The sequence below is a fragment of the Haliaeetus albicilla genome, chromosome 1 (assembly GCF_947461875.1).
Source record: "Haliaeetus albicilla chromosome 1, bHalAlb1.1, whole genome shotgun sequence".
Taxonomy (NCBI): Eukaryota; Metazoa; Chordata; class Aves; order Accipitriformes; family Accipitridae; genus Haliaeetus; species Haliaeetus albicilla.
Window position 1 is genome coordinate 56,583,715 of NC_091483.1, and position 20,559 is coordinate 56,604,273.

General features: G+C 40.3%; 1 protein-coding gene across 1 annotated transcript in view; it reads left to right on the forward strand.

Annotated features, from left to right (window-relative positions):
- The window catches only part of GABRA4 (gamma-aminobutyric acid type A receptor subunit alpha4), a 42,908-nt gene extending 22,551 nt beyond the window's left edge, over window positions 1-20,357 (forward strand). Inside the window, exon 9 of the mRNA XM_069790786.1 lies at window positions 16,162-20,357. Within this exon, the coding sequence (XP_069646887.1) occupies window positions 16,162-16,695 (534 nt within the window). The 3' untranslated portion in view covers window positions 16,696-20,357. The remainder of the gene's footprint in view (window positions 1-16,161) is intronic.
- The last annotated feature ends 202 nt before the right edge of the window (window positions 20,358-20,559 follow it).

Below are 20,559 nucleotides of genomic sequence, written 5' to 3' on the forward strand. Positions count from 1 at the left end.
ACATGTTTTGGAGAAACTTCTCTTCGTCTCTTTCTCTCTGTGGGTTTTTTTGTTTGTTTTTTTTTTTAACAACAGCACACATGCAGCTTCACCCAACTTGAAAGCTAGGTAAAATGACATGTGAACAGTTCTGTTCCACTGCTTGCTTAATACCTCTGTGATAAATGGGATAGTGTGCTTACAGGTTTGGGGATTTTGAAAGCACTCAAGGGAGCAATCTACTTTTTTGAAGTGTTACACATTAGTGCTGTGAGTATGTAAAGTGAGTGATAATGTTGTTTGTACCTTGAACTGTTATTTTTTTTTATGGCTTTTTCTCCAGTTATGGCTATGCTGAGACTTGAGTCTTTGCTCTTCCAGGACAGGTGTGCAGGGTGAGCCCACAGGTACTGTTATAAAGGCTTAGCTATCATGCAGTCCTTTCTATGACTAGATGACTTCTGTTCTGATCTCCTGCTGTGCAGAACAGAAGCTAATAAGGCTGTTCTGATCCTTTAGAAGCTAATATGGCTGTTAGACTCTGCTTTCCAAGCTGACATGTAATATAGTCCTCTCCTTAAAATTTTTAGTTTTGCTTATAAAAGACTAATCTAGAATTTTCTTATGCCTTATTATGAATCTGATTTTTTTTTTCCTGCATATATACTGTCTAATCAGTGCTGATTTACCAGAGAGAACAGAATCTCAGCTTCCTTGTGAGTTTGTGGTGCACAAAGAATGCAGGACAGTAGCCTGACTGTAGCATGTAATCTGTAAGCATTGTTTCTTAACATAAAGACTACACACTTTATCTCCATAGCTAAATGATAGGCTTTGATTTCTTAACCAAGTTAGTGTTTGAAAAATGTCTGTACTACACTGCCACTATTGTGCTAGAAATTGTTAGCCATACAATTGCCAGAGCTCAAGGAAAAGTTTTACTTTAAAGTCAAAACTTTTTTCAAACTGACTTTGCCTAATCTGGTAAATTTGCCAGTTTCCCAAAATTAAAAATTTTCACTTAGGCCAGGGAGGAAGTGTGTGTAAATTGGGAAAGAAGATGCCCAAATACCTAAACTCTGCAGTTCTTTCTGGTGCATATTTCACCATTTGCAACCTGCTTTGGATGTTCTACTAATTGGAGGGGGAGATCCTTCTCTTATGCCTGTTAGCCCTGTACTTTTGCCTGCCTTGAAATGGCATACAGGTGGCTGCTCTGACTTTTCATAGTTGAGGTCCCATCTATATAGGTCCCCTGAAAAGAAGAAAAATACAGAGCAATCGAGGCTGTTAAGGAAAACAAGCAAAGGGATATTATACCTTTAAATGAGGGTTTCATTTTATGGGCTGTTGATTCTGCGGTGTTCACTGGATGGTAACATGCATTTGATTTTTTTTTTTTTTTTAAATTTAATTTTTTTTCCTCCAGTAATGTGGTGGGATTGTCCTAGAGGGTTCTAGGAGGGAGCAAGCTGGGCTATGAAACCAGATTCCCTATAGAATATTGGGATTTTACTATCTGATAGTAGTGGAAATTAGGGATATTAATAGTAAAATTTGGTAAAATAAAGATAAATGGCACGTAATTGTAAGTCCTTTTTGACATGTATGTGTTTGACCAATTTCTGACCATAGAATTAAAGTGAGTTTTCTATATTGAATCAGTTCATATATTACTCGCACTAATTAGAATTCTTGGTGGTGGGTTGTTCTTTTCTTTTCAGTCAAAAACATTTTTCCAGTTGTCTTGGATCAAAGGCAACTCCTATCATTATGATAAAATTATTTGGGATGTGTTCATTCATATTCCATATTTCTTCAGCGCAACCAATACATCTTTACTGTGGCAAATGTGGACTATATGCTTTTCTAAGTTATTCTCTTGTGTAATTATATTTACATTTTTGGAGCTACACGATGGGTGTGACTGATCAATGTATTGATTACAGTAAGCATTAAATAAGTTCAGAGGCTAGCTAAGTAATCTGAACTGTGTTAATTCCAACAAAAAAGTCCTGGTGTCAAGCTAATTTACTGGGCTGGGGGTGGCAGGAGTAAGCCTGTAGTGCCTGCAGAGGCAGCGTGTGCTCCTCTTTTGCTTGATTTGGTTTTAGCCATGGTATTATTCAACCTCTTTTTACCCTCCTCCCCCTCCCTGCCCCATTTCCACTTTTTCTTCTTGTTGTCTATAACTTTCTGATACAAACTTAATGTGTTTCCATAAAGAGGATTGCAGTTCTGCAGTAGACACCCCATGAGTAGGACCCAAGCTTGTCTGAGATCTGCCTTGAGTTCACAAGGAACTTGGACAGCCTTGCTCATCCCTTCTGTCAGGGACAGTGAGATAGTACTGGAATCTGTCTAAGCCAGGACAGATGACTTACACCATGGTCTCCTGTGATTTCCTTGTCTTGGGCACAAGTTAAAATGCTTTCAGGTTAGAAGGAATGAACCTGTCGCTAAACGTTCTGCACTCCGTTATTTAGTAAAAGCAGAAATGTTGCAAGTCAGTGTGTGATGGAAATGAATGATTTATAGCTTGTTATTGGACTCAGTCTATTTTTATACTTCTGCACTATTTCCTTTTCACTGTATTCCTATGAAGTTTATTTTTAAAGACCTACCCAATTTTGGAGATGAAGAATGCTACTGAAAAATAGTCTTCAAAAAATAGGCTCCTAAACACTTTTAACACAAGCTTCAACCTCAGCTGTTTGTTAAAAGAGTGTGAAACTTGAAAAAAACCAGGTCAGACTCAAATGAACCTTTTGAATGGAATAATTTCTTCATACTTGGTCACAAGTAGATTGTAACTCTTAAACTTTCTTCCTCTTTTCTGAAGACAGTTAAGTGTCATGTTGTCTTGAGTAAGCCCCGTAATGTCTAATGGAGGAACTCAAGGGTCAAGCTCTTCGCTGCCATGTACGTGTACACTCCTGTCCTTAATCGGAGCATCCATGCTGGGGTGATATGTGACTGGCAAGTACCTGACAACAAGTTTACAGAAACATTGTCATGTGGGCAACCTGCATATGTGCTTTCATGCAATTAAGATATATTTTCTGTCATACAAAGTATACTTGCCTTTTAGTCATATGATGGATACAGCTCAAGTTACATGATGCGGGATGGGAAGAAAGTGGGATCCTTTTGGCAGCTTTTGGTGAAGAGATGTCTAGAGCAATTTGTCTAGAGCTCGTGCCCAACTCTGTGCCCCATCTCATGACTTCCAGAGCAAGGATTGGGCCAGATAAATTGTTCTGATGGGCTGGGTACAATCCAGAGGCCATAGGCTGGATACTTCTTTTTTTAGTGTGTGTGTGTGTGTATGTGTGTGTGCCCTTTTTCTGTTCTTAATCCCTGAAGTTGATTGATGCTGAAAGAGCAGCAGATATGCTCTTGTGTCTAAGGCTTAGACTGTAAGAGAAAGTGGAAGTTTTAGCCTTTGAACCAAACCGTCTTTTTGAATATGTAGACGTATTCTGTAATGAAGAGAGGTGCATAAAATGTACCAGATCTAGAGTGGTACCACTTAATTTCTTTGCCTTTTCCTTGGACTAGTAGAATAACAGCTTCCCCTGTCCCAGCAAATAGAGAAGTGGAGCTAAACCCACTCCCCTCATGTGTGGAGGGAGGTATCTGAAGAGCAGCTAGATCTTAATGGCAGTACTTGGACCACAGTGGTGGTCTGTTCACTGAACCCCGTACGTGGATGCATAGCTTACCTTTTGTGCGTGACTTTGAATAGTCCTGCAGTTGGAACAGCATTTCAGTTCTTAAATATAATAATCATTTTTTGCTGCTTCACTACTTCTGCACTGCCTAGGGTGTTATGGTTCAGGGTTTTTTTAGGGCAGTGGCATTTAAAACTCAGATCCTAATGAAGGACTTCAGGCTCAAGAAGTGTGTAGAGTGCATGCAAATATAAGGACAGGACCATAAAAAGGGAGGCTGCTGTGCCACGTGAATAGTTTCTTTGACATGTCAACAATTTTCTGTCCCCTAGTTTCAGTAGTCAACATTTTTGCTGTTGATGATTTACAGTCATAATATGCTAGCATCGTGTTTAAGTAGGATGAGAATGGATGCAGGTCATAAACAACTGGCACATTTCGTAGTGAACGCTATTTGAACGATAGGAGAGAATGACTACCTGGGGTAAGGCTGCAGTGACTAAGTGGGAGCTTGAATGTTTGGATACCTGAAGATAGAATAGATCCAAAATGGTTCTTAAAATATTTTATTAGTTGTGATGCTCAGGTACAATGTTTTGTGGGTCCCCCCCCCCTTTTTTTTTTTAATTTTCAATTGCTTCTTTAGTTTTGTTTGGTTTTTCTGTTGTTTTTCTTTTGTTTTTTTGTTTTTTACTTGGTTCACTAGACTTTGATAGTCCTACCCAGCAACTTGCACTACTCAGAATGTATAAAGCTAAATATGTGCTCAAACGAAACGATTGGGACATAAATGCGGGGTGTACAATTTAAAATGTTTTTCTTAATATTTCACATAGTATGTCTTTCTAAATATCACAAATTAAAGTGCTGTATTAAAAATTTGGTCTCTTTCCAAGAACCTGATATTGCTCTACCTTTAACATGGTTGAGTTGTGGAATAAATTTACGCTGGAAGTAGAAACATTTGTCTACTGCAAAGAGAGCAGAGTAATTACTGGAAGTATGCAACGTAGTATTAGGTTTGCAGCTAGATTCTGACCCAACTTAACTGTGATGTAAACTCCATTGAATTCCAGAATTCAGTTATAATGAAGGTAAAAATGGCTGGGTGTTGATAAAACGAACAAGTGTGTTGGAATTCCAAGTTGGGGAATGAGGGTTTTTTTCTTATTGATAGTGGAAATGTCTTTGGGTTTTTTTTCTCATTTGTGTGGGTTTTTTGTGGTTGTTGTTGTTGGTGGTTTGTTTTTTTGTTTGTTTGTTTGTTTTTTAATATGCACAAAAAAGGCAGGAATTTGATTTCAACATCTGATTTATAACTAAACAAAAAAAATCCTGCTGGAGTGCTATCTCCTCCAACCCTTACTAGGAAATGCGGTAATTGCTCATTCTTCAATTTTCTGTAAGTGTTACAATGAACTACCACAATAGTAAGCAAGAGAATATGAGGGATATGGTTGGCTGTTATTTATCTGATGCTCAAATACCTGACAGTGTTTACTGTAGTTACTGGAAGACTTAATTTAAATAGTATTAGGATAAGGCTTTTATTTTGGAAGCCAAAGGATAGCTCAGTAATGTCAATCTTTCAAGTGGTTATTGTAGAAAATACTAAACCCCATTGCTTTTAATTCTAAAAATACACTTAAATGCCTTTCTCTGTCATTGTGCTGATCGACTGAAAAAAAAACCCCTACCATGCTCCAAAAAACCACATTCCTTATGGTTTCATCATTAGAATAAACAACACATGTTCCTGTTTAATAATAAAAGATCTTTTCATGCTAATATCAGTTGCAGGCATTAAGATAGGTCTTATATTGATCTAATTGCAGTTTCCTTCCTTTTTTTTTTTTTCTTTTTTGTAGAGGCAAACATTAAGTACTCAAAAAAATATGTGGTAGCATTTCAGAAACACCAAGTCAGAACAAACTTGTATGGTGACAGGGGCAAAATTTTCAGATTGTTCAGCATCCCTTATAATGCAAATTGTCGGGGAGTTTTTAGTTTTCCCTATGATGATTAGTATGAAATGATGCCTTTAAACATGAGGCTCTTAATATTTTCTGCTTAAACCTTTTTCTGTAATTATATTTAAATTTCAGTTTTGTTTCCCCTCCACAAGGAGTTTTCAGTACTGGTGAGCCCAATGACACCAAATTGCAATTGAGTTTCACAGCTGTGTGAGATTTCTAGCTGACTTCATTTTTACACTGGGTAAATTGGAGTCAGAAGAAATAAACGTTGAGAGGCTTGGGAAAATCTATGAGGCAATGAGTGTTTAAGGCATTTTCAGCAAACTACTGAAGCAAATTTAACCGCAGCTTTAAGGTCACGGAAAAGTGAAAGATACAGAAAATAATGAAGGTCATTGGTCCCTAATCAGCTGTTCTTCTTCCTTTCATAGATGTTATACAGAGCACCTCCGCAGTTGGTTAACACATGACCTATCCTAACAGATTTATCTCCCCCTGCACCCCCTCCCCCAGTAGTTATGTTTTCAGTTCTTTCATTTTTGTCATGCTACAAATAAAACCTTTAAGAATTGTGCACACCAGTGCTTAAGAACCATAGAAATGCATACTTACATATACAAGCATACATGTATGTATGCAAGTATATGCCTCTTAAGCATCATACGGATGAATGGGTTTATTTGGCATAAATTTGGCATCCATTTTTTGTAAAAAGATTCTTCTAATTTACGTCTCTTTAGTAACCTTGAATTCACTTTTCTTCCACATTGTGCACTTTTAGGCCTGTCTAATGGTGGAACTTATATAAGATGGAGTGCTCTTCTTACCTCTCTTCCCATCACATGATTCAGATTGCAAAATGAGCAGTATAGATGGTGGACTGGCTCTTATAGCTTATCTCCCCTCACTTTTCCCCTTCCAAATATTCTGCATTGCTTATTGCACTGCTAAAGCTATGGACTAGAATTCATTGTATTTTGTGGCATATTGGTCATATTCCAGGGCTCTGTAAGGCAACCCAAAATCTCTAGTACTATTCCAGTAAAATTTTGATTGACTGGCTCTACAACATAATAGTAAAACATGGTAGATTTCTCCTCCAAGTTGTGCATTTGCTAGCAGCATGGCAATATGGTGACTCAGTGGGATTTGGGAAAAGCAGCATTATTTACACTGATGACAACATGCTACTTCCCTGGTAAATGTCAAATGGTGTGAATTTGGCAGGCTATCTAATGTCCTCCCAGAAGAACAGACTGTTTTCTTAGGAAGGAATGGTAAGGACAAAAAACACTGTGGTAGAGTTTAATAGGAAAATATTACTCAATTACCATACAAACAATTTTCATGTTGTAGCTAAACAATAGGTAATGCCAGACTTTTGGTTGCTTTAAGCCTTCCAATTTTTGCATGAGTTTGTTTGAATTCATTGAGATCTCCCAATTTGGGAAACCTATGCTTTCCTATAGCACATCGCTGACCTTCCTATATATTAATTTACCTGCGTGGTCTTGAAGGTTTAACAGTGCTGTCATGGAAGGCTCTTATCTTAGTCTTGCAAAATTAACAGCAAGGCATAGAGATGTTTATTTACTGTTCACTTCTGAGTTCATTATAGTAACACATCTTTTTATATGCTTGATTATTCTAATAAACAATTAAAATTCTTCTGTGCAATTTTAAAACTGCTTTGATTGTGGTAGCCTTTTCACGTTGGTTTTGGTTTGGTTTTGGGTTTGTTTGGGGTTTTTTTAGTTGTTTTTTTCTGGTTTTGGGTTTTGTTTTGTTTTGCTTTTTACTTAGGGAGATTAAGTATCTAAAATGGTGATTAGGCACCTAAAAGGCTTATTTACTAAATTTCCCTGGGTAGGCATGTACAGAGCTGACTTGCAGCTTCCAAAGTGTTTGCCATGCATCTTAGGTGGAAAAGATACTTCCTCTGTTTCATCTGAATGGCCAGCATGCCTATTAGATACGGTCTCCCACAAACTCCACGTGGGAGTCTGAGCAGGCTTGAGTCCTGCCCCTTCTGTCTTGGAGAATTGTGTTAGTAACCAGACTGCTAGGTAGTCCATGGGGTGTTAAGTTCCTATTGAAGCTGCTCTTGTTATGTTAAATAATTTATATGGGCCCAGGGAGAAGGAGAGGAATCGATTCTGGAGCCAGCTTGTCTGTGCGTGCACTGCAATGGGAGGGTGAGATTGAAGTGTGCAGAATGCAATATCCATAACATGGAGTGAGGAGCACTTGTCCTAGAGTACCGAGTAGCCTGGTGGGGAAGCACTTGAGATGTGCAAAGCCTGCGCTGATATCCCTGCTACAGTCAGGGCAGATTTGAGAAGAGGTCTCCTATCACCAAACCTATGTTCCCATCCTGGTCACTGGGTTACTATAGAGGAGGACAGAGTCTTTTTGTGAGTGTCTTTTTACAGTGTGACTTAGCTATGTAGCTTCAGGATAGAGCTCAGATCTGAAAGTGCTAGGTTGGATGGCTGCTCCTGCACAGACACGTAATTTAGGCTGTGATCCTACCCAGGGCATTTTTCTCCAGCCTTGACAGCTGCTTGCTGGATGTCAAAGTGTTAGCCCTCTCCTGCTAGGACTGGTACCAGATGGTGGTGTTGTGACTTGTAAATCCTGCTGTGAATTTATCCCTGAGAAAATAGATGCTACTGCTTTAAATATTGTACTGCCTCTGTCCCAGAGAGAGATACCACTTTGGTGATATCCTGTGTCAAAGATCTGCTACAAATCTAGAAAATGTATTGGCCTGCGGCAATGAACTCTCTGTTTAAGTAAACAAATGGTGCAGAAGCAGCCCTGGGACCTTGCACAGTGGTGCTGTAAAGGTCTGTTGTAGGATGAAGCTGATGCAGGTCTCCTGAAGTGTCTATATATCCAACCCCACGACTGCTGAGCTATTTTCCAAAGAGTGCTGAGGCGGATTAAAAGAATACCTCTGAATTATATTGCAAATACGTGGTCCTAGTTTTAATGTGTACCTGTTTATCAGCGGCTGATGATGGCTGTGTTTCCTAGTGCCCAGAGGGCCTATGAAGGGGATTTTTGGCACCGAGTACTACTGATTCTCTGTTAGCTCAGGCAGTAGGAACTGCTTATTTTGGATTCACATCCCAACAGGATGTATCCATCATATAAACTATGAATCAATTTAAAATTGCAGAGACTGATTTAAAGCTGCTGTGTAGAGCACTGACAGGCTACAGGAAGATGCTCTTCAGTTGTATGAAGGAGCTAACTGTACAGTGCTGTACCAACACCAGGATTTCCCACAGCTTGCAGTGCTTACGTTCTTAAATACAGTCCTAAGGATAAAGTTGCCTGATGCCCAGGTAATCACTTTTATCACTGCTGCATTCTCCCCAGGACTTGGCATGTGACTTTTAAATAAAGTTCTTGTTTGTTTTACAGATTCTAGGTTGGCCTTATCATAGGGAATATGCACTGTGGTTGATACCAGCTCTCTTTGTTCTGTAACAAGATGACTAAGTTTGTCAGTTCAGTATTGGATATTGCTGTGCTGATGATCCTCTTCTCATGAATCTCAGCTCAGCTGCTGCACGCTACTTCAGTTCATGCTAAATTTGCAATCTTGACTTCGTTGAAGTGCAAAATTGGCTTGCTTGTCAAAAACTGGTAATACATACAAAACAATCCAGTACTTTATTTTTTTGGCTAAAGTCAAGGCTTATGTAGGCTTAGAGAAAGTTTCAGAATTTCCACATTATGTGAGCAGCTGTTTATAGTGTGCAAACCTTGTTAAATATTGAAGAATTTAGATTGACTCATATTTGTGCACCATTTTAGTGTGGTAGTAAACAGCAGTATCCATCAAAGTTGAGCTTAAATGGAAAAGCAAATGATCTATGAATTGATTTTTGGCAATAGATGTGTCGTAGGGTTTTTTTTGTTCTATACATTCTGTCATAGAAGCTGACCATCAAACTTGCTCCACAAATCTGCCACAGTATTTAAATTGTATAGATTTATCCTGAAGTATGCTAACAGCATCCTTCATTGTATTATTCATGGTCAATTGCATGTGAATCCACTTGTCAAGGGAGGCTACAGCATTAATTACTGCATTTTACACATGCCTGCAAGGAGATTGGTTAGTTATCCTATCTTCATGCCAAATAAAATGGACTTTCTGCTCTGGGACTAGCAAAAGGTCATCTTACATCAGGACTTTTTACATAGGAAGAATTTGTACTGAATGTATCTTTCCCCACTTCAGTTCTTTTAAAGATAAAAACCATGCAAAAATAGCATGTGATGCTTAAAATTAAAGCAAGATCTCTATGCTTCTTAATACAATAAATATTTCAAAAGCTTTTTGCATACTGCATGCTTATGACAGAATTTGTCTGACAGAATTTGAACCTCCTGTCCTATCCTATGCTCCCCCGCCTTCCCAGTAAAATATGCTTATGCATAGGATGGGAACTTTCTAAATCTCTTGTACTGAGCTTTTTTTTTTTAATTGTGTAGACTAACGAAAAATTCATTTGGATAGAAAGAAGGAGTAATTATCAATCTCTCCTGAAAAAGTCTGGAGTCAGCATTTCCCTGTGTTTGGTCAATTCCTTTTCTTTGTTAGTGCAGTCACCTATCTACCTCTGGCATGTTGTACCTTTTAGTGTCCCTAAATAAAAGTCTTGGTGATAAATGTTTGAAGTCCCATGGGGGCTGAAACTTAGCTTTCACTGTTGCCAATCTTGGCTGTTAAAAATCAAATAGGAGATCGGTGCTGTAGATTCTCATCATTAACGTATCCTAGCCAACCACAGAGCATTATTCAATGAAGATGTCCTATGATTATATCAAAACACATATTCTTAGATTATTGTCAGAACTCTTGAGGACTTTGTCTATGTATGGACAGGAACTGTGCTCTTGAATCGTCCAGGATTTTGAAACTCTCATCCATAGTGTTTCTGCCAGTTAAGGTTCAGAGGCTGAATTCTCCTGACAGGATCAACAGCAAGGTTTCCTCTTGAAGGAGAATACAGCAAAGCAAAGTACTTACAACTTCTGGCTTGGTGGTTGTTGTGAGGTGTGGGCTTGGTTGGACCAAGTCAGAATGACAGGCTATTTCAAAGGAAGGGTGAGGCATCATTTATGTAAGCAGCAAGTTGTTGTGTTTATAGAAAGGCAATCTTTATCAAATGTATTAAGGCTGGCATTGCATGCTGTAATATACTCCATTTTATGGTAGCTTCCAGGCTCCCATTTTGCATTCCTGAACAACACCATTTTAAACATCTCCCAGAAACCTCACTGAAATGCCTCCAGAAAATCAGATCCTTTCTCAATCTAGAGTGGGAATGTAAAGAATTTGGACTCAGTATTTCCTGTGGAGCCCCATATGGACTAGTGCAGCAGCTCTCTGTTGGCTCAGGATAACTGAGTAGTTTCCTGACTTGCCCTCAGAAAGGAATCTTTACTCAGATAATCCCTTCATTTTTTGGGTTGCATTTTAATTTGGCTTGCATTTGATTTTCATGTTTTATTTCTTGTTTTCATGCCTGTGGTGGGTTGATTCTGGCTGGACGCCAGGTGCCCACCACAGCTGCTCTATCACTCCTCAACTGGACAGGGGACAGAAAATAGAATCAGAGGCTCATGGATTGAGATAAGGACAGGGAGAGATCACTCACCAATTACCGTCACAGCCCAAACAGACTCGACTTGGGGAAAAATTAATTCATTACCAATCAAGTCAGGGTAGGGTAATAAGAAATCAAATCAAATCCTAAAATACCTTCCCCCCACCCCTTCCTTCTTCCCAGGCACAGATTCACTCCTGAATTTTCTCTTCCTCCTCCCCTTCAGCAGCACAGGGGGATGGGGAATAGGCACTGTGGTCAGTTCATCACACGTTGTCTCTGCTGCTCCTTCCTCCTCAGGGGCAGGACTCCTCACACTCTTCCCCTGCTCCAGCGTGGGGTCCCTCCCATGGGAGACAGTCCTCCATGAACTTCTCCAATGTGGGTCCTTCCCATGGCCTGCAGTTCTTCATGAACTGCTCCAGTGTGGGTTCCTTCCACGGGATGCAGTCCTTCAGGCACAGACTGCTCCAGCGTGGGTCCCCCGTGGGGCCACAAGTCCTGCCAGAAAACCTGCTCCACTGTGGGCTCCTCTCTCCGAGGGGTCACAGGTCCTGCCAGGAGCCTGCTCCAGCGTGGGCTTCCCAGGGGGTCACAGCCTCCTTCAGGCATCCACCTGCTCCGGCGTGGGGTCCTCTCTGGGCTGCAGGTGGATATCTGCTCCACGATGGACCTCCATGGACTGCAAGGGGACAGCCTGCCTCACCATGGTCTTCCCCACGGGCTGCAGGGGAATCTCTGCTCTCACACCTGGAGCACCTCCTCCCCCTTCTGCTTCACTGACCTGGGGGTCTGCAGGGCTGTTTCTCTCACATATTCTCACTCCTCTCTCCAGTTGCAATTGCGCAGGGTTTTTTTTCCCTTCTTAAATCTGTTATCCCAGAGGCACTACCACTGTCACTGATGGGCTTGGCCTTGGCCAGCGGTGGGTCCATCTTGGAGCCGGCTGGCATCAGCTCTGTCAGATATAGGGGAAGCTTCCAGCAGCTTCTCACAGAAGCCATCCCTGTAGCCTGCTCACTACCAAAACCTTGCCACGCAAGCCCAAAACAATGCCTCCAAACTAAATACTACTGGTAGGCAGTAGGTTTGTGTTTCTTGCTGTTGTAAAAAAGACTTGCTGTTTTTAAAAAGACTAAGTAATATAATTGTGGGAGGCAGCAAGTGCTTTACCTATGTATATCGTTTTGTCAGTCAGATTGTTATTATCACAATATCCTTTTAATCGGGGTATGCACCATAGCTGAAATGTCTATGGAATGTTTTGCTTAGTACAAACTGAATGATGCATTTTACTGTGTTTTGCAATGTAGTGGTTAACCTGACTTCTGCTGATGTCAACAGAATTTGGTTTGTTAAGGCTTGGCCATGGCATCAGCCTTGTTTAATGTTTTTATTAGTGACCTTGGCACTAATCTTCAGATGATGTAGAGTTGTGAGATAGCATCAGTACGGAGGAGGGATAGACTAATCTAGGAAGAAATGAGTTATCTTTATAACACTGAATAGAGGAATATGTAGGGGTCATACATGTACGACCAGTAAGAATTTTTGCTAGAAACTTTTCAACTGGAGAAACCAAAAAGGAAAGATACCCGAGTGCTCTGAAGGAGGAAAATGAGCTATTTTCATGATGCAGTCTTGAGTAAGGCAAGTGCAGGAAAAGGATATATGAGGGGAGGTGGTGGGCAATGCGCTGGCGAGGCCACCCTGGCGATGAGTGTGCATTCTGCTCAGCTTTGACAGGGCACGGAGCTGGGTGCTCACCACTCACAGTGGGAGTGATACAGCTGCCACGTTAAAAGAGGAAGCAGTGGGGCAGGCTGCCTGCCTCTTGTTTTGCTGCTGCATGCTGATTCTGCAAAACCTACTGGGGACAGGAGTTGGAATGTGTTCCCCTCAGACAGGGCCTCTGGGGTGCATAACGTATTGGAGCTAAGGACTGACCCTGGAGACTTTCCACCTCCAATGTTTAAGTTGGTCCCAGCACTGTTAGAGTGAGTATTAATGGTTAACAGGCTGCCCCAGCAGGGGCCAAAGCCCCTGCTTTTCTGTGTGCAATGTAACACCTCTCTCCTTGAAACGTGCTTGTTTCAGTACGTTTCAAGGACAAGGTTCAATATTCAAGAAAGCAAATCCAAACTATTACATTTGAAATAGTATAGATAACTTTATTCTAGAATAAACACTGTAATGGGACATGAGTAGTGGATTAAATAGCAACAGGTCTTATTTGTTCACATAGATGATGGCCAAAGTGGGGGGAAGAGGAGGTATTATGCAAAAGTATCAATGGAAACAAGTTCCCACAAAAGAAATGGAGATGACTGTAATGTGAGAAGGAGCCTGGCTGTTACCTGTCTGTCTTACCAGTGTCTGTGGTTGATGATGCACAGAAGGGAAGGATACTGAGGTTGCTGTTGAAAACAGGTGACAGTACAAGTGAGCAGGAGTGTTAAATGGTGCCTCTGTGAATTGCGCTTAATTCTCTGTTGTACTCTTGGGACCGTTCTTTTATGGTTGCGCTTGGAGTGATTGAAGATGTGGTACGTCTATTCTCCAGCAGCACCACCTCTAAGCTACTGGTCCGACGTAGGCAGAGAGCAGGAGGGAAGCGAGACATGTCTTCATTCCAGTGCAGATCTACTTTACAACCCCTGTCCCAGCTTTTGCTCCCCAGGCACTGCTTGAGAAGTTTATGATGGGAGAATTTTACTTGAGCAAAGCCAGGTTGTCCAAGGATCTGCACGTAGAAGGTAAAACTCATCTCCTCAGAATGACTCTAGTGCCAGCTTCTCCATAGCACAGAGCTATTGTTTGGGACAGTGAACATCGATGACTTGCATCTGCTTAACTTTGCAAGCCTTCAAGAAACATGCAATACTCCATCAGGTATTACCAAGTCTCTAGCAAATGCACTCCTGTCCTGATTGTACTTTATAATTTCAATTTAGCAGTCTTGATAGCTGCTTTACTATTCCTGGGTCATTGACAGCCCTAATGTGAAAAGTATCCAAATTGCACACCTGTGTGTACTTCTGCACTTCCCAGAGAGTGAGTCAGGCTTCTCTTTCAAACAGTACAATTAGTGTTTCTTTCACGAAATACCAGTTTCCTCTGGTGTTTATGCCAGTCCTCTGCTTCTTTGGATTGCAGATGCAGAAAAATAAATGAAAGGGATTGCCACACTTCTATGCAAGAAGGAAAACTGTGAAACCTAAGAGGGATTCTTTGATATATCAACCATGAACTGGCAAATACATCACCCATGAACTGGCGTATAGCTGTGACAGCTTCAGATAAATTCAGGCCAACGATATTGCCAGTCACTGATTTGTACTGCAGTTAACAGGATTTAGGACCAACATTCTGGCCATGATGGGAATACTGGAGATGTCAAGTGATTTTTTGTTTGTTTGTTTGTTTGTTTTTTAATTATTATTTTTTCAGGTTTTTTTTCGGCTCCCATTTCTCTGTTTCTTCGAGCTAAACAGCCAAGCACAACTGATGTAGCAGACAGACATGGTTGTCACTCTTCTCACTACTCAAGGTACTAGTACCTTGAATAACACCTGAGTTGTCCTCCGTTACTTCTCTGGGACTTAGCTGGATAGAACTGCTGTTGGATGAAGGAGGGAAGAGAGATCACTGCCCACTTTCTGTCCCTCTTACTTGTGCTGTGAGCTTTGGCAGGGCTCTCTGGTAGGGGTGAAGGGAAAGGGAGCCAAAGGAACAGCAGCAGGTGTGGTGCAGGGCAGTGCTTGGGAACAGTATCGTCAGAGAGGTGCAAAACGTGATTTTTGATATACAACAAGTGATTGGTCCTGTCTGTATTTAGACCTATATTGCTGCAGTTGAGTATATGTACCCTATCTGCCATTAAATCTTTGTCTTTTGGAAAGCAGTGAGTCTTTGCACAAAATATATTCACATATTATATCTAAAATATAATATGTTTTATATTTTAGGTGCAGGGCTGAAGGTTCAAAAGTCTGTTCTTCAGGTACCTTTCCAGAAGGAGGGTCAGGAGATGTTAGGCTTCCTCTTAAATGTGGAGAAGAAAGGCAGAGCCTGAGTCCCATTCCCAGAAGTCAGTAAAATATTAAACTCTGCTGGATTTCCCACCCGTACTTCCTTATCTGTATTTTGGTTTCTCATCCAGCCTAATAAGTACTATTTGGCTTAAGTGTATCTTTCAGAAAGACATCCAGACTTGCCTGAAGACATCAAGTGATGGAGAGTTCACCACTTTTCTTAGTTAATTAATGGAAAAGAGTAGTTGATGAAAGACTGATTTATTCACTGGTTCAATTGCAGCTGGAGCCTGTGGTTGATGTGAAAAAACACTGCCTTTATTTCTGAAAGAGCAGCAATGTGGTAACTTGGTTTGGTAAATACTTGTGTTTTAATAGCATCTACTTTAGAAGACAGACTAGAGTTCCTAATATATGTTAGTTACTTTTCTGGAGATACAAAGCAGAAGTAAACCATCGTGGCTGGTAAGTTGGATCTAGAATGTTTTTATATTATCAGAGAAATAAGTAAACATCAGAGAATTTTATTTTGAGCATGAGCCTGGAAAAAAACCCTGACTCTCTAACCCAAGAATTCTTAGCCTCGTGGTATTAAGTTTACATAGGTACCACATCACATGGAGTGTGATGCATCAGATGTGCCCACCCTGGTATTCTAGCCACAGGTAAAAGGAACTCTTGTGCATTGCTTTGTATGCTATTAAATCTATTTTCATGAGCATGCAGTATCTTTGTGCCTCAGGATCAAGCTACTGGTTATATTTGTGAGTATTACTCTGATAGTGCTTGATTATAAAGTTTATAAAGTTTCCATTGCTTCTAAGTGTTTATTTTAAGAATGACTAGTATTTTTTTTGTAACTTTGCAGAGTACGGATGCCAATTCAAATGTGAGGAAAAGAACGAATGCCACAGTACAGTCTGAAGCTGATGGTGGGAGCCGAATTGACACAAGGCACAGCTCCATCCAGCCTCCCTCTGTAGCTCAGGGGTCTTCTGACATTACACCCCACTCCCTTTCTGCATCAAGTCCCAACCCTTTCACACGCATCAATGCATCAGAGACATTATCTTCTGCAAGAGCTACCCCTCCAGCTCCTCCTTCTACCCCAATTTTAACTGGATTTGTATCCCAGCATGCCACAGCTGGATCCCCTTCCATTCAGCACTTGCTTGGATCTAGACTGGAGCAGATTCAGACCACCACACCCAATACATTAGGAGCATCTGCAAAGCCATCTGCTGTCACACCACCTGCTCCCCCCGCTGCCCATTCTGGCACGAGTAAGATAGACAAATATGCACGCATTTTATTTCCTGTTACCTTCGGAGCATTTAACATGGTCTACTGGGTGGTGTATCTATCCAAGGATACCATGGAAAAATCGGAAAGTCTAATGTAGTTTTGCTGCTATGTAGTAGTTCCTAAATTATACTCACATTTGATGCAGAGTTTCTTCTTTTGAAACTATTTAAAAAGGTCAATAATTCTTATTTATAAAAGCTGTGTGCTACTTTCCCATTGTAAAGGCTGGAGTTATTGGGGATAATTAGTTAACTCCTACCAGAGTAATGGGTAACAGATTTGTCTTCCTCCCTTCAGCTAGCAGTGAACCATCACTCTCTTCAGACAGACTATTCTGGCTACACAGAACTTGCCTTTGGGAGGAATATGCACCTGAAACAAATCAAAGGCAGAGGTGCACAGCTGTGCAGTGGAACACACCTTGACTGCTAGGAATATGCATGTTGATTACTACAAATCCCTGAGGCACCCAGCACTGCTGTCTGGACACAGCATTGCATTCTTGGAGTGCAAGGTCCGTGTCCTGAATATTTTGACAGTGCTTGCTAGACAAAGACTTTCCCTGCTAGATTAAAATTGGCAAAATGAGGGGGAAGAAAATGAACAGTGGGAAAAGAAAAGAGAGTCCAGCCTGGGAGAGTGCAACTCCAGAAAAGTTATGCAAAGGAGTTGTAGAGCTCCGTATATTTTTACTAAGCATTATTTTGCGTTGCAACCTGGGAAATTCTCACTCCAAAGTAAGAATGAGTGAATATTGTAAAATCTGAAATCCGATGTAATTCTCAAAATTGGAGTTTTTTGTTTGATAAGGTGATCTTAAGTATGTGATTCTTCTTTGACCTTGCTGACCAGCTTGAGTGGATTTATTCCTGAATTACATCTGTTGTGGTAGATGAGGACCAAGCCCACAATGTTCAACTTTTTATTTGAATTCTTTTTTCTTTCTTTGGATGCTTTGTTGGGTTTTGTTGTTGTTGTCGTGTCCACCCTGCCCCCCCCCCCCCCCCCCATTTTTCTATCACACTCCTCTGATTTTCTTTGAACATGTATTTCCCCACCACCACCCCTTATATAATGTTTGAGTCAAGTTAAATTTTCAACACAGTTTTAAAAGTGGCTTCAAAATTTAGCAAAACAAATTTCCTGTGCTTTGATGAGCATGGCTATGGCACATCTTTGAGTGAATGAGAGACACCCTTTTGTGAAGGAATCCTGTGACATAAATAAGAAAAGAAAATTTCTAGGTAGAGCCTGGGGAAAAAAAGTTTGTTTATGATCTGTTTGTTTCTCTTAAGCTATGGCATAGATAGGCACTTTTCTTAGTGGCTCAAATTGCAATATGCAAGCAGGCAACTTTATTAAAGAATTGAATAGTTTAAACCTGATAGAAATCTTCATCAGAAATGTTCTTTTCACCAGAATGGGTGGAAGATATGCTGGCAATAAATCTAAAAATGTTTGTCCAGATCCATCTGGCTAGGCAAATGGTTAGCATTTCTGTGCAGGTGACAAGTAAAAATCAAAGGCCAAATTCTCAGCTGTGATCTGGCTGTGCCTGGGTCTGGACTAATCCTTAGCTTCAGTTGATTGGAATAGCAGATTGGTAGCCTATTGTCAAAGGTTTATGCTGGGGGGCAAATCAGGTGAGTGTTGAATGGTTCTGTGCCCAGGTAATGATAAGTGACTGATGGAGACCACAAGCAACTGGGGTAATTGAGGACATGCATAAGACTGCCTTAGACTACGTTGGGACAAGAATCAGAGTAAAAAGACCCCATAACGGTGAAACTGTGTCTGTATCTTTGTGCCTCTTTCTGTCTCTCCAAACCTTTTAGACAGTTCATGGCTGAGAAGCTGTCCTTTAACGTACGGGACCTGGGAGACTGCAGGAGATGTGTACTACAGCATGTAGTATGGATCCTAGGCTGCTATTTTGTGTATAGCATTGGACTGTTGATGATAGGATACACAGGATGTGGGAATGTCTTACATGACTTTATTATGATGTAGTGATATAAACAGTTGCCTTAGTCTTTTTTTTGCTTAAGTGATGCTCTCAAAAGGCCAGGGGTCATCCTTTCCTTTTTGTCTTTTACATCTAGAAGAAGTCTGGGATTACAACACTCCTTAGAAAACCATTACGCTTGCCATAGCACAGAACTGAAGATGGAGCACCCATGCAAGATGTCTAACTGCAGTAATTTGCATCTTTGCATGTATCTCTAGTTGCTGTAGCTGTTTCTTCCCTAATTTGGTCACATTGTTGCAGATTGTCAGAATAGAAGATAGTATACAAGAGAATGTTTATTAATTTTGTTAAACTGGAAGAAACAAAGCTAATCCTATGGCAATTACTGATCATAATTGCACAAATGATAAAGTATTTCTAGTATGAAGAATGATGGCCTTCTGTGTTAAGAGCCTAGTGTTTGCACCAGAAGTTACTGAAATGACTCTTTTCTGTCCTCTCTGATGAAAACCAAGGATGTTTTCTCTCAGGCAGAGCTTTAAACTATTCACTAGAAACAGCTGTCTCTTCCTTCCACCCATCCCCATATAAAGATTGTATAATCAGCTTTCTCAGTGCATTGTTCAGTAGGATCAACACTGGTTCAGGCTGTTTGACCGAGATCGATCTAAATGTGCTACTTGGATTCATTTGTAGTTCCTGTTTCACTTTAAAGACTTATAAGGAGGAAAAAAGGATTGCAAAAATTGATAGATTCCAAATATTTATTTCTCTGCTTCCATTTTGGAAGAAATTTTTAGTGATACCCCAAGAAAAAAAAAATATCTATTTTTTAATCTGTCAACGTATTTCTGAAGCACCTTCCAACACTTGCATGCCTACATTCAAAGTGAGATATATATTAAAAAAAATCTCATTATGAGTCTAGGACTAATTTATTGTACTGTGCTACATTTTTGCGTTACAGCATATAAAGAAATTACCATAAATAGCTTTCCAAAGTACCTACAGACAATGTAAATAGGAATTTATTGTTAACAGTGGTTCTTCATTATATTTAATCTCCTTGCAGAGTGATCAGAAACAGTGAAGAGCCTGCAGTATACTCAGTAATACTGGCAGGTTCTGAATACTGTGTAATTCAGAAGCACAAACAAAAGCAGGAATATGCTAAATATAGTGGCCCAAATGTTCAACACTGCTAACTAAAATCCTAAGGGAGAATGTTGCAGGTGTCATTTCAGTGACCAAACGGCTTATTAGGCATGGGTTTGTGTGAGATGAACTCTACAGGAGCTATTTTTATTTTTTTTTCTGCTGGCTTTGTTGAACAATTTTTTTTTTTTTTTTGACAGAACCATACTGATTTAAAACTAACCAAACACTTCAGATAAGTCATCTCTATCAACAGGAGAGGAAACTGGATAGAAAGCCAAAAACCCTTACCAGGAAACAGAGATAGATCTCCACTGACTGCTGTTTCCTCGGAGACATTGTTACCAACAACAAAACTCCCACAGATTGCAGTGATGCAGCCCCAACCACTAACACAGTCATTTGAGAAAACCAGTTAAAAACTCAGTTCAGGAAGATTGCCTTCACAGGAACCGAAGTGAATCTTATAGTCAATTGTGAGCAAGGTCAAATTTCCATCAGCCTGCTATTAACAGGTTTCATCACAATTGCGAAAATAATGAAGCTGAGCAAGGTGGCAAACCTAGACCCCAACCCTCCATGGTGACCTGAGCACTTAGAGCTCATCAGCAGAACTGGAGTCTGTTTCTCCTCCTCTAGAATGGACTTGTCTCCATCAAATGGATGTTGATGGCACATTTCTTCTCCCATGTGTCTTTTAAGTGAAAAAAAAAGTAGACTTTGTAAAGTGTTTAGTCATCTGTTCTAGATTACTCTGTGACCAGGCAAGTAGACCATATGATAATTGAATGAAAGAGGTCAATAATTTAATAAGAAACATGATTAGAGCTTTTCAGT